The sequence below is a fragment of the Ovis canadensis genome, chromosome 25 (genome assembly GCF_042477335.2).
Source record: "Ovis canadensis isolate MfBH-ARS-UI-01 breed Bighorn chromosome 25, ARS-UI_OviCan_v2, whole genome shotgun sequence".
In the NCBI taxonomy this organism is placed as follows: Eukaryota; Metazoa; Chordata; class Mammalia; order Artiodactyla; family Bovidae; genus Ovis; species Ovis canadensis.
This window is the reverse complement of record NC_091269.1, coordinates 42496176-42514013: the sequence shown is the minus strand read 5'-3', so window position 1 is coordinate 42514013 and position 17838 is coordinate 42496176. Positions and strand designations below refer to the sequence as shown.

The 17838-nt window shown below is 39.7% G+C and overlaps 1 protein-coding gene across 2 annotated transcripts in view; it reads right to left on the bottom strand.

The window, feature by feature from the left end:
* The window catches only part of TET1 (tet methylcytosine dioxygenase 1), a 135645-nt gene that overhangs the window by 108418 nt on the left and 9389 nt on the right, over nt 1-17838 (bottom strand). For both annotated transcript variants that reach the window (XM_069571884.1, XM_069571885.1), the window contains exon 2: nt 14341-16367. In XM_069571884.1, the coding sequence (XP_069427985.1) occupies nt 14341-16245 (1905 nt within the window). In that variant the 5' untranslated portion in view covers nt 16246-16367. The remainder of the gene's footprint in view (nt 1-14340; nt 16368-17838) is intronic.

Genomic DNA, 17838 nt, shown 5'->3' with positions numbered 1-17838 from the left:
AACCACCATGCACACACACAAACACACACACAAAACCACACACACAAAAAAACTGGAATAAATATTGAGACTATTTCACCTTGGCAACCAATTCACAAAGTGCTTAGTCATTCAATTATTCAATTCATGTAATTAAAAGGTCAGTTTTCATTCCGATCCCAAAGAAAGGCAATGCCAAAGAATGTTCAAACTACCATACAAATGTGCTCATTTCACATGCTAGGAAGGTAATGCTCAAAATCCTTCAAGCGAGGCTTCAGCAGTACATGAACTGAGAACTTCCAGATGTTCAAGCTGGATTTACAAAAGGCAGAGAACCAGAGGTTAAATTGCCGGCATCCACTGGGTCAAAGAGAAAGCAAATGAATTCCAGAAAAACATCTATCTCTGCTTCATGACTACACTAAAGCCTTTGACTGTGGATCACAACAAACTATGTAAAATTCTTAAAGAGATGGTAATACGAGACCGCCTTACCTATCTCCTGAGAAACCTGTATGTAGGTCAAGAAGCAATGGTTAGAACCAGACATGGAAAAATGGACTGGTACAAAGTTGGGAAAGGAGTACATCAAGGCTGTATATTGTCACCCTGCTTATTTAACTTCTATGCAGAGTACATCATGCAAAAGGCTGGCTGAATAAAGCACAAGGTGAAATCAAGATTGCCAGGAGAAGTATCAATAACCTCAGATATGCCGATGACACCATCCTTATGGCAGAAAGTGAAGAACTAAAGAGCCTCTTGATGAAAGTGAAAGAGGAGAGTGAAAAAGCTGGCTTAAAACTCAACATTCAAAAAATGAAGATCACAGCATACAGTCCCATCACTTCATGGCAAATAGATGGATTTGGCAAATAGCGACAGATTTTCTTTTCTTGGGTTCCAAAGTCACTGCAGCCATGAAATTAAAAGTTGCTTGCTCCTTGGAAGAAAAGTTATGACCAACCCAGACAGCATATTAAAAAGCAGAGACATTACTTTGCCGACAAATGTCCATACAGTCAAAGCTATGATTTTTCCAGTAGTCACATACGGGTATGAGAGCTGGACCATAAAGAAGGCTGAGTGCAGAAGAATTAATGCTTTCAAACTGTGGTGCTAGAAAAGACTCTTGAGAGTCCCCTGGACAGCAAGATCAAACCAGCCAATCCTAAAGGACATCAATCCTGAATATTCACTGGAAGGACTGATGCTGAAGCTGAAGATCCAGTACTTTGGCAACCTAATGGGAAGAGCAGACTCATTGGAAAAGACCCTGATACTGGGAAGAACAGGATAGGAGGAGAAGAGGGCAACAAAGGTTGAGATAACATCACCAACTCAACAGACATGAATTTGAGTGAACTCCGTAAGACAGTGAAGGACAGAGAAGCCTGGCATGCTGCAGTCCATGGGGTCACAAAGCTTCAGACACAGCTTGGCAACTGAACAATAAAGGTCTGATACTAAGAAGCACCCTCGCTACTTGTAAACTTCTTTCACTTTCAATAAATAGAATAATGTATATGTATCTGCCGGGGGCCAGCGTGAGGAACTCTACCCATGGCAAAGGTCATGAGGAAGGAGGCTTGGCATACGCAAAGGCATGATCAAGCCTCAGGAAACCCCCTGTTCCCGAGCATCTACCCCAAAACCAGAGTCTGTTTTATGCTCTCCCCCATAACCGTTTTTCTCAGAGAAGAAGTAAACGTGCAGCTCCAAGGCAATAAAAATTCCTGGGTGTGACAAGAGTGTTTCAGCTTATGGACTCCTCTGAAGGTTATCTAGCCCGCCTGTATAGGTTCGTCCGGCCACATGTGATTGTTTACAGCCTCCTAACCTGAGATCACGAGATGTTTTAGACTTACTAAAGGCAAATTCTTTTGGGGAGTTGGAAATTATTAGTATAGTGGGTTGGTTAGGAATTATATTGGTGAAGGGTTTTTCATTTGTTGTGTCAATAATTGCTGCTAATTCCCTGCCCTGGGTGGGACAAGGATGTTTTAGGTCAAACCTCTCTGCTGACAGACTAGCTTGTGTGACAGGATTATCCATCAGTGTATTTGGAATATAGAAAAGGAAATATAGTAGTTTTTGATGTTAGCAATACTAGACTTTTTGAGTTAATGGATTTTCTCTTTTGTAATAGATCACTGTACTTTGTTATAAATCACTGTGTCCTTGCTATGTAAAAATGTAACTTTATCACTAACAAGACTAAATAGATCTTAGGGGAACATTGGTGAAAGGATTTTCATTTGTTGGGCTGATGTTTGCTGCTAAATCTCCATGTTCCCTGCCCTTATAATGAATATAACTAGCATATAGGAGAAATAAGCATTAATCTTTAAGTATATAGAAGAAATAAGTATTAACCTTTAAGATTAATCATGTTAACCTTGGGTTAAATAAATTCCTTTCTTGATTTTAACTCACTACACCCTCACCCTATAGGAATGTAACTTTATTTGGAGGGTGGTGCCTGGTTTAAGAAAAAACACCCTTGGAAGAAATAAGTTTTTGGTTATCAGAAAGAAAGGATCATAAAATGTCAGAAGGTCTCACTCATAGCCAGAAGATGATGTAATATCCCTAAGACCTTTTTTTTATACATTTATGTGAAGCACCTGATTTTGATAAAGGTCAGGACTGCTGACCCCCGCGTGACTCTGTATTCATCCCTATGTATAACAAAAGGTATATAAGCAAATCCCAAAATAAAGAAATCGGATCAGTTTCTGGAAAGACTGATTCCCCCATGTCGTTCTTTCTTGCTCCTCGTTTTTCTGGCTGAATTCCCATCTGGAGCATGGATGCTATTCCACATAATCCAAGTTATTCAGCCTCTTTTTCTCCACTAATCTTCCTACTACACTATCCGTTTCTAATCTCTCTCTATATCTGTAATTAAATATGTATTTTTTCCAAGGACGCGGACTCCGTCCCCACCTTCGAATCACCCTGGATCCACTGGGGCTGGACCCTGGCATGTGTCAATATGCTAAATCATAAAAACATATAAGGAATACCTAGCCAAGGGCAAATTCCTAGATGACTATGAGTTACAAAGTTAGTGGTTTTAATTATTTGTATTTCTTAATATGGAGAACTGAACAAAATTAGGTAGAAGAATAACACTTTATCTCTCAGCCAAAGATATCACTGGGAAGACTATCTAGTCACCTTGCTGTATAATTAAAATAAATCATTGTGAGGCAAAAATGCAATTTCTGATAAAAAAAAGTAATCAAAATTGCTTTTATTTCTCCCAGACATTATTAGTTAATGTCTTGAGAACTGGCATATACCTTTGGGGGCTAAGTATGTTTTAGAAGAAAAAAGAATTCTGTTTTTAAAATGTATATTTATTTTATATAAGCACTAATAATGATATTAAGATTTTAAAACTATAAATGTATTTTCTCTCTCTCACTCCAACCCTCAATAATAAGTAAAATAATTCTGATGTGAGGAACAAACAAACATATGAAATATATTTGCTTAAAAATATTCTTGGTTATCAAAGTAAGTGGGCTTCAATTATTGATAACCATGTAAAGTATCAAAAGTCTGGCATCAAATGGTTAAAAATAAAACCAATTAAATAGCTCTATATTAGAAACTATAAAATATTGAAATAAAGTAAGACATAAATATACTATGGTCATGAACTGGAAGATTCAATATTGTAAAAAATGTCAGTCTCTCCAAATTGATATATAGATTCAACAAAAATACAATAAAAATTTCAGCATGGCTTTTGGTGGAAATTTACAAGTAGATTCAAAAATTTGGGTATCCCCTGGTGGTCCAGTGATTAGAACTCTGAACTTTCACTGCCGAGGGCAGGTTGGATTTCTGGTCTGGGAACTAAGATCTGACAAGCCAAGCATGCCCGGTCCCCAAAAAAGAAAAAAAGTCATAAAAGAACAATAACAAAATAGCCTAAATAAATATTAAAAAAAATACTGAAGGACTTATGTTACCAGTCAGCAAGACTAGCAGTAAAACCTAATAATGATGCGAGTTTAGATACAAAGATAGAAAAAAAGGCCAATGAAAAGAGCCTATAAACAGATTCAGAACTAATCAATCACCTGATTTGTGACAAAGTTGATGCTGTAGTGGGGAAAAGTATAGTCATTTCAGTAATGGTGCTGGTCAAGTAGATACCCAGATGAAGAAGAATGAATCTTGACTCCTATCTCTCACACAATATGCAAAAGTCAGTTCCATATCTTCATAAAGCTTAATGTGAATGGTTTTTAAAAGTAGCTTTTAAAGAAGAAGACAAAAGAGAACAACTTCATGACCTTGGAATTTGCAAAAAATAGACAACATTTTCTTAAACAGGAAATAAAAATTTATTAAAAAGTTACCATAGAGAAGAAGCATGGTAAACTGGACTACATTAAAGATAAGAATTTCTGTTCATTCAGGACTTCCCTGGTGGTCCAGTGGCTAAGACTCTGAGCTCTGAATGCAGGGGACCCAGGTTTGATCCCTGGTCAGGGAACTAGCAAGCAGATCAAACTAGTCAATCCTAACAGATATCAGTCCTAAATATTCATTGGAAGGCCTGATGCTGAAACGGAAGCTCCAATACTTTGGCCACTTGATGCAAAGAACTGACTCATTAGAAAAGATCCTGATGATGGCAAAGTTTGAAGGCAGGAGAAGGGGAAGACAGAGGATGAGAATGGCATCACTAACTTAATGGACATGAGTTTGAGCAAGCTCCAGGAGATGGTGAAAGACAGGGAAGCCTGGCGTGCTGTAGTCCATGGGGTTGCAAAGAGTTGGACATGATTGAGCAACTAAACAACAGGGAGCTAGAACCCACATGCTGCAACTAAAACCTGGTGCAACCAAATATATAAATAGTTTTTAGAAAAAAAGAAAAGAATTTCTGTTCATTAAAAAAGCACAGGGAGTTCCCTTGTGGTCCAATGGTTAAGACTCTGGGCTTTGACTGCCAGGCCTGGGTTGTATCCCTGGTTGGGGAACTAAGATCCTGCAAGTCTTGAAGTGTGACCAAAAAATAAGAACCACAATTAAGTGAAACATTGTCATAAAATAGATAAAGATATCTGCAATTATTTAATCAACAAAGAATTTGTTTCAACAAAATATAATAAACTAACGAATTAGTAGTAAAAGCCAATTTAAAAGTGAATAAAAGCAGGACTTTCATGGTGTTTCAGTAGTTAAGACTCCATGTTTCTACTGCAGGGGGTAGGGTCAGGGAACTAAGGTCCTGCAAACCGCACAGTGAGGAAAAAAAAAAAGAGAGAGCTTGATTTCATTAGTCATCAAGGAAATGCAATGTAGTGATGCCACTAAACAGCCAATGAAATTATTAAAACAAAATAAGACAGAAAATACCAACTGTTGGATAGGGAGCAAGTGGAACTCTCATACACTACTGTAAAGACAGTCTTAATTGGATCAACCACAGCAGTTTGGTAGTATCGATGAAAGTTAAACATATGCATATTTTATGACAAAGCAATTCCACTCCTAGGAATATAGTCAAAAGAATGCATGCATATATTCACCAAAGGCTTTCATAAAAATGTCCATAGTAGCACTACAGTGTTTGGTCTCCTGTCCAGTTCTATACTGTAACATTCCACTGCGCATTAACAATAGAATGGATAGGCAATATGACATATGACAAAATAGATATTGTTAATACATGATATTAACAATAGAATTTTTGTATTGTGATATATACATGCACTGGAAAACAACACTACAATGAGGATGAATAGCTATAAGCAAGACTATTGATGAGTCTCATAAACATAGTATTAACAAAAGGCGACCATAAACAAGAGTGTACAACTGTTCCTTGCTCTGTTAGGATGAACTTCCCTCAGAGAAGTGTTCCCTATTTTCTTCTGTGCACTGTTGGATGAGTAGGTCTAGCACAGAGTGAGAGTTCAGCATAAGGACAACACAACACATCTTCAGAATCAGCTTTGTCTGGAAAAAAGTGATATTTTGGCGAGAGAGAGCAAGTGATGATATGTGAGTCTGATATGTGAAGCAAGAGATGATATGTGAATATCATCTAATATAGGGAAACTTTGAAATAAGATACGAACAGAAATAAATTAATTAAAACTGTATTTCAAATGGACAATATAACCACGTTGAAGGGTAAGGGTAGTGTGTGTGAGAGAAAGAAACACTAATTCAACAAATCCATAGTCTAACTTTTGAACACACCACTGACATATCAGTAACAGCAATAATTTCTATCACCAAGATCTTGGTTTATAATTACCATTCTCTACCAAAAAGAACCAAGTTTTCTTGGATAATTGTCATTTCATCTGGGGCAGGATGGGAAATAGAAAACCTTGGAACATTTGTGACAGAAAATAATTATTCAAACAATGGTTGAAGGTGATCCCTGGCCAAATTTGAGGAAATTTGAGCATCAAAATAAGTAATGATAATAAAGAAGTATAATCTACTGAATATAACAAAAATCTACAAGTTCACACTGAAATAAATATATAAATAAAGTAAGAAGAAAAAGCTCTTCCTTGGAGTTTAAAGCTAATTAATAGATTTAGAAGAAATGATGGAAACAGAATCAGGTTTTGACAACTATCAGGCAAAAATCAGCAGTGAATACTAAAACTGAAGCATGAAAATTTGAGGGATAGCTGTATATTTACAAGCCTCAATGTCCCTGCAAGATATTTATTAAATACAAAGTGAAAAATACTGATTATACCATGGAGACACTACCTTTAACCAAGTGATAAAAATTAAGATCATAAATAGTGGGACAAAGGACATCATGCCCCTTTTATAAGAAGGTATTCAAACAACAACGCATAATCCAGATGAAGTCATGAGGAAGCACTAGACAAACCCAAAGTGAGGGACAAAATAAGCAATCTGCACTTTGCAAAATTAACAATATTATAAAATACTGCAAAAATATTCTAACTCCCCCCAAAACCATTGTATTATACTATTCCATTTATATCAAACCCTGGAAAATACAAACAAATGTACAATGACGGAAAGATGTTTGCCTGAGGAAAAGGGGTACAGGTAGGAGCGTAAAGACTATGAAGGAATTTTGGGGAGTGATGGACTTTGACTGTGGTAATGATCACATAGTGTATGTACATCATACTTATCAAATTGTATACTTTGAATATGTGCAGTGTATTATATGTCAATTATACCTCAGTAAAGTTGTTTTATAAGTCTAAGGAATTACTACAAATTAAGAGGCCAAAAGGATATTTTCTTATAGGCCAAATAAAGTCTGTGGGTTAGCTAATAACAATGGTTCATTGTTAATTTCATAGTTTTAATAATAATATGTGAGAATGTACTTGTTTTCAGGAAATCTATTCTCTAGTATGTCAGGATAAAGGAATATCATGTCTATGAAAAACTTAGTCTCAATTAATTCAGAGAAACTATTTATGTATATAGAGAAGACATATCTGGAAGAGACAGGGCTTCCCTCATACCTCAGTTGGTAAATCACCTGTCTGCAACACAGGAGACCGGGATTTGATCCTGGGTCAGGAAGATCCCCTGGAGAACAAAATGGCAACCCACTCCAGTATTCTTGCCTAGAGACTCCCATGGACAGAGGAGCCTGGCAGGGGGTCACAGGAGTCAGACGTGACTTAGCCACTAAAGCACCACCATGGAGGAGACAAAAAGAGAGAGCACAGGGAACTCTTCTCAGTACTCTCTAGTGACCTAAATGGGAAAAGAATCTAAAAAAGAATGGAAGGACTTCTCTGATGGTACAGTGGTTAAGACCCTGTGCTTTCACTGCAAAACACACGGGTTGGATCCCTGTTTGGGGAAATGAGAACTCACAGGCTGCATGGGGCAAGCCAAAAAAATCAATTAAATTTTTAAGAAGTTAAAAAAAAAAAAAAAGTAGATAGATGTATACCTGATTCACTTTACTATACACCAGAAACTAACCATTTTAAATCAAATATACTCTGATAAAAATTATTTAATTAAAGTGATACAATAAAATGCAAAAACAGTAAAATGTGTAAGACAGCTAGTGGGAAGCTGCTGTACAACACAGGGAGCTCAGCTCAGTGCTCTCTGTGATGTCCTAGAGAGGTGGAATAGCGGGTGGGTGGTAGAGAGGCTCAAGAAGGAGGAAATACATATTTATTTATAGCTGACTCAGGTTGATGCACAGCAGAAACCACACAACACTGTAAAGCAATCATCCTCCAGTTTCAGAAAATGTTATCATTTGCCTGAAAGATAAACTAAATGCTCAGTACTGCAATATTTCTATAAATCTGAATTATGCAAAGTAAAAGTCTTTTTATGCAGGTCAAGAAACAACAGAACCGTACATAGAACAATGGATTGGTTCCAAATTGGGAAAGGAGTACATCAAGGCTGTAAACTGTCACCCTGCTTATATGCAGAGTACATCATTTAAAATGCTGGGCTGGATGAAGCACAAATTGGAATCAAGATTGCCAGGGGAAATATCAATAATCTCAGATACGCAGATGACACCATCCTTATGGCAGAAAGTGAAGAACTAAAGAGCCTCCTAATGAAAGTGAAAGAGAGTGAAAAAGCTGGCTTAAAACTCAACATTCAAAAAAATGAAGATCATGGGTAGGCAGCCCTCAGCTGGACCAGTGGTTGCGTGGGTTGTGGTGCTGGGCAGTCTGCAGGTGCTAGCAAATCCCAACCAGGATGTAGAGTTAGTGGTGTCTAGGTAGTTGGGGGAGAAGGAGGAAGCAGCAGTGAATCACTTATAAATGACTCCGAAGCCGGACATGGAGCCTAAATTCCAAGGTGAGAGTGCTGTGCTTTCATGGGTGGCTTCTTTATGAAGCAAAGGTACAAAATCTGTTTTGAGAAGTTAGCTGAAACTACTGGTCGGATAATAATGAGATTTCAAAGATTGGTAGCTTTAGTGAGAGCTAACTTTTTCATAGATTTTCAGGTTCATAGTTCCTCATCTTTTCTTTATTGGTGTCTTACTGCTTGCTGAGTGGGTCACATAAAGCATCCTGCCATTCATGTTGCTGCTGCTGCTAAGTCGCTTCAGTCGTGTCCAACTCCGTGCGACCCCATAGACGGCAGCCCACCAGGCTCCGCCATCCTTGGGATTCTCCAGGCAAGAACACTGGAGTGGGTTGCCATTTCCTTCTCCAATGGATGAAAGTGAAAAGTGAAAGTGAAGTCGCTCAGTTGTGTCTGACTTCGCAACCCCATGGACTGCAGCCTACCAGGCTCCTCCATCCATGGGATTCTCCAGGCAAGAGTACTGGAGTGGGTTGCCATTGCCTTCTCTGGCCATTCATGTTACTGACCTGCTAAAGGCCAGTAGTTGGAAAGAGCATTTGAGTGGAAAGATAGAGGTTTGACTGTGGAAGCAAAATAGCATTGTTAATGATTTGTGAGAAAATACTGCCAAAGTCAATTTTATTGGTAAATAGTTGGCTTAAAACTCAGCATTCAAAACACTAAGATCATGGCATCTGGGCGAATCACTTCATGGCAAATAGATGGAAAAACAATGGAAATGGAAACAGTGACAGACTTTCTTTTCTTGGGCTCCAAAATCACTGCAGATGATGCCTGCAGCCATGAAATTAAAAGATATTTGCTCCTTGGAAGAAAAGCCATGACAAAGCTAGACAGCATATCAAATTACTTTGCTGACAAAGGCCCATATAGTCAAAGCTGTGGTTTTTTAGGTGGTCATGTATGGATGCAAGAGTCGGACTGGAAAGAAAGCTGAGTGTCAAAGAATTGATGCTTTTGAACGGTGGTATTGGAGAAAACTCTTGAGAATCCCTTGGACTGCAAGGAAATCAAACCAGTCAATCCTAAAGGAAATCAGTCCTGAATATTCACTGGAAGGACTGATGCCGAAGCTGAAAATCCAGTATTGGACCACCTGATACAAAGAACTGACTCATTGGAAAAAATCCTGGGAAAGATTGAAGGAAGGAGGAGAAGGGGATGACAGAGGATGAGATGGTTGGATGGCATCACTGACTTGATGGACATGAGTTTAAGCAAGCTCTGGGAGTTTGTGATGGACAGGGAGGCCTGGCATGCTGCAATCTATGGGGTCACAAAGAGTCAGATGTGACTAACTGACTGAACTGAACTGAAAAAAAAAATTTTATGTGTTTTAGAAATAAAGAATGTGGTGCTTAGGAGAGTGTGAGCAGTAGCCAACATATTCATTCATTCCTTAACAGTACTAGTATTTCCCACCCTGACAGACCTTGACCACAGTGGCCACACTTGCTTGCCAGAGCAAGTTTACAGAAATAAACCACACACCATCTAAATTTCTAAACCTGATTATTTGAGTTACAAATATATTCTTTTCATTCAATTAGCAAGTATTCACTCTGCACCTATCACTGTAACAAGGCTAGAATGCACAAGAAAAATAAAGTTCTCTGGAAGTAAACCTGAGAAACATGCACAGATACAGGTGTTGCACAGGAAAGTGAGTGAAGGGGTGGGGTTTTGTCAGGCAGGAAAAAGGAAGAACATGTACCATGACCATGAACATGGAGGCAGGACCACGCACAATGAGCCTGGGGAAGCAGAAGCAGCTGGATATAGCTGAAATTCGAATATAATGTAAGAAGTGACATCAAATAAGACAAAGAGGTCAGTCATGTCAAGACCCTAAAGATCTCACATTCCTTGCTAAGGAATCTAGGCTTCACCTATCACTGGAAGGCACTGTTTTCCATTGTTTTGGGTGAGATGAATCCCATACACAGAAAAGCACTAATTGGAGGGTCTAGATCAGATAGATAGAGTGCCTGATGAACTATGGAATGAGGTTTGTGACATTGTACAGAAGACAGGGATCAAGACCATCCCCATGGAAAAGAAATGCAAAAAAGCAAAATGGCTGTCTGGGGAGGCCTTAGCCTCCTGAAATCCTGAAACATGATGCTGTGAAAGTGCTGCACTCAATATGCCAGTAAGTTTGGAAAACTCAGCAGTGGCTACAGGACTGGAAAAGGTCAGTTTCCATTCCAATCCCAAAAAAGGCAATGCCAAAAATGCTCAAACTACCGCACAATTGCACTCATCTCACACGCTAGTAAAGTAATGCTCAAAATTCTCCAATCCAGACTTCAGCAATACATGAACTGTGATCTCCCTGATGTTCAAGCTGGTTTCTGAAAAGGCAGAGGAACCGGAGATTAAATTGCCAACATCCACTGGATCATGGAAAAAGCAAGAGAGTTCCAGAAAACCATTTATTTCTGCTTTATTGACTATGCCAAAGCCTTTGACTGTGTGGATCACAATAAACTGTGGAAAACTCTGAAAGAGATGGGAATACCGTACCACTTAATCTGCCTCTTGAGAAATCTGTATGCAGGTCAGGAAGCAACAGTTAGAACTGGACATGGAACAACAGACTGGTTCCAAATAGGAAAAGGAGTACGTCAAGGCTGTATATTGTTACCCAGCTTATTTAACTTATATGCAGAGTACATCATGAGAAACGCTGGACTGGAAGAAACACAAGCTGGAATCAAGATTGCCGGGAGAAATATGAATAACCTCATATATGCAGATGACACCACCCTTATGGCAGAAAGTGAAGAGGAGCTAAAAAGCTTCTTGATGAAAGTGAAAGAGGAGAATGAAAAAGTTGGCTTAAAGCTCAACATTCAGAAAACGAAGATCATGGCATCTGGTCCCATCTCTCCATGGGAAATAGATGGGGAAACAGTAGGAACAGTGTCACACTTTATTTTTTTGGTCTCCAAAATCACTGCAGATGGCGACTGCAGCCATGAAATTAAAAAACGCTTACTCCTTGGAAGAAAAGTTATGACCAACCTAGATAGTATATTCAAAAGCAGAGACATTACTTTGCTGACTAAGGTCTGTCTATAAGGCTATGGTTTTTCCAGTGGTCATGTATGGATGTGAGAGTTGGACTGTGAAGAAGGCTGAGCACCGAAGAATTGATGTGTTTGAACTGTGGTGTTGGAGAAGACTCTTGAGAGTCCCTTGGACTGCAAGGAGATCCAACCAGTCCATTCTGAAGGAGATCAACCCTGGGATTTCTTTGGAAGGAATGATGCTAAAGCTGAAGCTCCAGTACTTTGGACACCTCATGAGAAGAGTTGACTCATTGGAAAAGACTCTGATGCTGGGAGAGATTGGGGGTAGGAGGAGAAGGGGATGACGGAGGATGAGATGGCTGGATGGCATCACTGACTCGATGGACGATGGACATGAGTCTGAGTGAACTCCGGGAGATGGTGATGGACAGGGAGGCCTGGCGTGCTGCGATTCATGGGGTCGTGAAGAGTCAGGCACAACTGAGCCACTGAACCAAACTGAACTGAACTGAGAAGAAACAGCATTATAGAAAGAAAACTTGAGTTGCACCTAAGGAGAGCTTGTTGTTCAACATCCTGACTTCCCAGCTGGCTGGTATGCTCATCCCAGAATAGAAGTGCCATAAATACTTGCCAATAATAAAGAGAAAGTTGAAATTCTCCCAGTAAGAGATAAATGCCTCAACAGCTGGAGCAAAGAAAATGGAGAGATAGGAATGCTCATATCTTGTAGACAAGAGATAACTAGAAGAATGAGAGAAAGGCCATTAAAGATGACTGAATTTTCCATTTGGGGTGACCATGCAGATGGTAAACCATTGAACCAAATGTGTAATGCCAGAAGAGGAGCAAGTTTAGAAAAGAGCACCTATTAGAGTACCTTTGGCAACAATGTCATTGGTAATGTTACAAATCCCTCGCTTACCAGTGAGATCTTTCTGTTACAAAAATATTGCTACTAAGTGTTTTAGAGGTAAGTTTGTAAGATACTAAGTTGCTGGCCACAGTTTGATCTGCTCCCACATGTGTGAAGTGAGGAGTAAACAGTATTCATTGCAGTAAGGTTTGTAATAACAAAGTATTTAAAAAACACCTTAAATGTGGGACTTTCCTGGTGGTCCAATGGCTAAGATTCCTCACTCCCAATAGAGGGGGTTCGGGTTCAATTCCTAGCCAGATAACTGGATCCCACCTGACACCTGCTGCAGCTAAAGATCCTGCGTGCCACAACTAAGACCCATCACAGCCAAATAAACAATGAATAAATAAATGTTTAAAACAAAACACCTTAAATTTCATTGATACACAAGAGTTTAAATGTCTGATCTCTTGTTTACAATGGCTTAGTCAAACAAGAAAGTCAGCATTTTTGAACAGATAATTTAAGTCCAGAATGAATAGAAAAGGTTGACTGAATTTAAGTTCATATTTTAATCTATTCTACTATACTCGTGTTCATAGTAGACTCAAACAATTTCAAGTGAGTAATCTAAAAATCATAAAACACCATAGTTGACAGGTATTTTAATTTAAGCAAGTTTGAGTATTAACAAAGCTCCATAAAATTCCTTTAAACAAAGTCTAAGTCAACAAATACTTTGACTACCTTAGTTTTGTAACTGTAATAATGAGTGTTTTTATGTATATATCACTTTGGATTTTACAAACCATTTTCAATTTTTGATTACCATTGAATCCCAACGATCCTGTGAGATATGCAGGGCAAGTGGAAATCACCTGCCAAAAGTTGAAGCAAAAACCCTATTATTGTTATACCTCCAAGGCAAAGTTTCAAGATAGAAGATAGAGACAGTTTTATTCTCTCAAAAGAAAAGAAGTTTATTTCCTCTGGTTCCTCAGGATGCAAGGCATTTAGCGACTTTGTTCCACATCTAGTTTTTAAAAATGTAGCTTTCAAAATAAGACACACTAAAATAAGGGATAGTGGAAATCTTTCCAAAACGACATTTCATACAATTTCCCTATTCTCCATGAAAACCTATGATGGAAAAACTGTATGTTCTAGCCTTCTGAGACAAATTCTAAAAATAAGCTAATGTATCACTCAGTGTGCAAGACATGCTTCACGTTGGTCCTCAAATTCCTATAGATAACTTAAAGCAACATTTTCCCAAAGCAAAAGAATGTAATACTCAAGCAAACTATCTCCACGTGGATTTTCCCTGGTGGTCCAGTGGTTGAGAATCCGCTTGCCAGTGGAGGCGACAAGGGTTTGATCCCTGATCCGGGAAGATTCCACATGCCATGTAGCAATTAAGGCTAAGCGCTACAACTACTGAGGCTGGTATACTCTAGAGTCCCTGCTCACTGCAACTAGAAAAAGCCTGCCTATAGCAACAAATACCCAGCACACCAAAACAGAATAAAATTTTTAAAAATTATTTTTAAAAATAGTCTCCACAGATCACTGTACCAAGTTTCACAGGTGTCCCCAGCCCTTTGGGAGTTTGCTTACCTCCAAAGACACAATGACGGATGGCTTCTTTTTCAGTTCCTCACATTTCCTCTTCTTACAGATCTGATGGCTGTTCTTTCTATTCTTACAGTAAGTACATTCACCACAATTGGTCTTCTGCTGGCAGGGCTCACAGACCCCACATCGCTTTCGTTTCTTCTTTTCCAAAGTAGGTAGCAGAGTTGTGTAGGAAGGAGAAGAGGTACTAGCAAGTGGCACTGGCCTAGACACCACTGTGGTGTTGATGTCAACCATGCTGGTGGCGCTGACCTGGGAGCTCCCTCCTTCCAATGTGCTGGGACTCACCAGGGAGAGCTGGGCAATGCCCTGTGGAGCCGGCTGGAGTCCTCTCTCAGGGGCTAATGTGAACCCCTGAGTGTGAGCTGGCAGAAGGCTTATATGAACCTTCTTCTCGTTTTCTATATTGTTCATAGGTATTACAGGAGGTACCAAAATTATCTCTGAGTTTGATGACGGTTGAGGAGTGTGACCTGAGCCCGAAGGCAAAATCTGCATAGTGTCTGGGACCTCAAGCCCAGATGAAACGGTGCCCTGGGGCTCGGGCCATGCTGGGAGAGCATTACAGGTAGCGACTGGGTTATGAGGGGCAGGAAGAAAGATAGGTGGATCTGAGGCAGTACCACTACCCATACCAAGGACTTGTTGACTTAAGATAGCACCGAAGACCTCTCCTTGGACTGGAATAGCACCAGGAATCTCTGGTGGGTCTAGAGTCTCACCCAAAGGCTCTCCATGAACTGGGTTAGCACCAGGAACTTCCCATTGATATGGGACAGCACTAACGGCCTGTCCTAGGACAGGGGTTGTATCAGGAACTTCCTGTTGATCTGGGGTAGCTTTGAGTACCTCTTGATGATCTGGTTTAGCACCAAGGGTTTCTTGTTCTGAACCTGCCAAGAAGAGTTTTATTAATGAGGTAGGATATATTGACCCACCAATAGACAAACAGTTTCTAAGGTCCAATGCAGGTACAACCTTATTAAAGCTGGAGGTGGGGCAGCAACCATGTTCACTTTTGATGGGATCCAGGTAAGAATCAGACAGCTTAAGAGATTCTACTCGTGAACCCAAATCTTCTAACTGAATGCTGGGGTTTCCTTCAGAGGTAACCTTGAGGGCTGCTCTTTGGAGCAAAGGAACACAGACAGTGTCCTGAGCAAACATTCTAGGGGAATCACTGATATTATTCAATGTCTCTCTAGAGAATAGTCCTTCTCCACCACATGTCCCTTCCAGTGACCCAGAAAGAATCTCTGCTGCAGGGTCACTAGGAGTAGAGCAAATTATTTTGGAATCCTCGACACCTTGGGACCAAGACTGGGTTGTCTCTTGGCTCTTGTCTTTAATGAAAGATGCATTTTTTATGCCAATTAGCTTCTCTATATCAGGGGGGACTGGGGGGTCTTGCATTGGGACTGAATCATTTTCTGAGTGCTTTACTCCCATGTCTGTAAGTACCTTATAATCACACTCATGTTGCTTTCCTAGATTCTTAGGTGGTGGAACTTTCTTGGGTCTGGCTATGACCACTGGGGGTTGGGAGAGTCGTCTGCTAAGAGAGGTACTTCGCAGAGCCATTGTAAATCCATTGCAAGTTAAGGACTCTGGGTTCTGAAAAAGAACCTCGGTCCTATCCAAATTCATTCGTGCTGCTCCAGCTCTTGTCAGAAGGCTTCTGACTGGCACAGTCAGTTTGGGTTCTGTTTTTTTCTTAACATCTCTTTCTTGCACGAATTGCTTCAATTTTCCAGGGCTCACAGTCTTGACAGTCGCCACATTTTTGTTGGCTGGCTTAGATCCCTTCTTCAGCTGGTTGTTTTTCTTCTTGTTTAGATCTTCCCTCCTGACTAATTTGGAAGGTCTTGCATGGCGAGATCGAGACATAGCTACGAAGTAGGAAAATCTGAAAGGGCACGAGGGACAGAGTCATTGGTCCTTTGGAAAGTCTCACTTCAGAGGAGAATCTGCATGCACCATGGCTGTGCTCAGTTGCACGAGGTTTTGGTCTGAAATTTAAAAAAAAAAAAAAAATTGGCAATGAGTCTTTTTCCTATGCAGTCTCTCATTTGAAATAGGACATTGGAACTTCCCTGGTGGTACAGTAGATAAGAATCTGGCTGCCAGTGCAGGGGACACAGGTTTGATCCCTAGTCTGGTAAGATTTCACATGCTTTGGAGCAACTAACCCCATGAACCACAACTACTGAGCCTGAATTCTAGAATCCATATGCTGCAACTATTGAGCCCGTGTGCCTAGAGCCTGTGACTCAAAATAAAAGAAGCCACCACAACGAGAAGCCTGTGCACTTCAAGAAGAGTAGCCCCTGCTTGTTGAAACTAGAGAGAGCTTGTGAGTAGCAACAAAGACCCAGCACAACCAAAAAAGTGTTTAAAACAGAAATGGAATATTCACTAGCAATTATTAATTAAAATTAAGAAACAGAATATTTACTACAAAACAAAAGTATAATAGACACAAAACATACTGAAGTACCCTTTAAACCTTGGATTCACAAATAAAGCTCCTTTAATTTCTGTGACAATTGATTAAGTTAATGAAATTCTTTGAATAAGCTAAGCATGGGCGTTTCTTTAAATTAGAAGCCACAACTATTGTAGTTACAAGTAGTTTAAAGCTCAAACCTAATCTTTACAAATGTAAATACTTAAAAGTTACCTCTTTCTCTCTTAGTTCCCCAACCAGTTGGCGAGGGAAAGAACCACCGCCACAGCAGTGAAAGCACAAAATCCTAACTACTGGACCACCAGGGAATTCCCCAAAAGTTATCTCCTACACCCTTTTCTCAGCCCATCACTACCCAAGCACGGTATTACCTGTTGGACAGTAAAGCTGCCAAAGCCAGAGGAAGAAGAGCTTACATTATCCAAGAAACTCTACTCCTTGGAGATCCAATAGTATTAATAACATATTTCAATTAACAACCTAAATTTTTCAGATATGTTTTAATAAGCAGCCATGTTTAAAAAACAAATTGACTATATGAGGGTCTTGTATCTAGTTTGTTTCACTTTTTCTATTTCATATTCAGTGCTCCAATGGCACCCCACTCCAGTACTCTTGCCTGGAAAATCCCGTGGACGGAGGAGCCTGGCAGGCTGCAGTCCATGGGGTCGCCAAGAGTTGGAAACGACTGAGCGACTTCACTTACACTTTTCACTTTCATGCATTGGAGAAGGCAATGGCAGCCCACTCCAGTGTTCTTGCCTGGAGAATCTCAGGGACAGGGGAGCCTGGTGAGCTGCTGTCTATGGGGTCATGCAGAGTCAGACACAACTGAAGTGACTTAGCAGCAGCAGCAGCAGCTCCCATTTCACTTCAATTATGTTTTCCAATTTCTCCATCTCTTCTTTGTTTTAATATTCTTTTTCAAGCCTTTATCAAGCATTGTAGAAAAGCTCTTATGTGCATAAATATATATATATATAAATCATACATATAATATATATCTTTTAGAG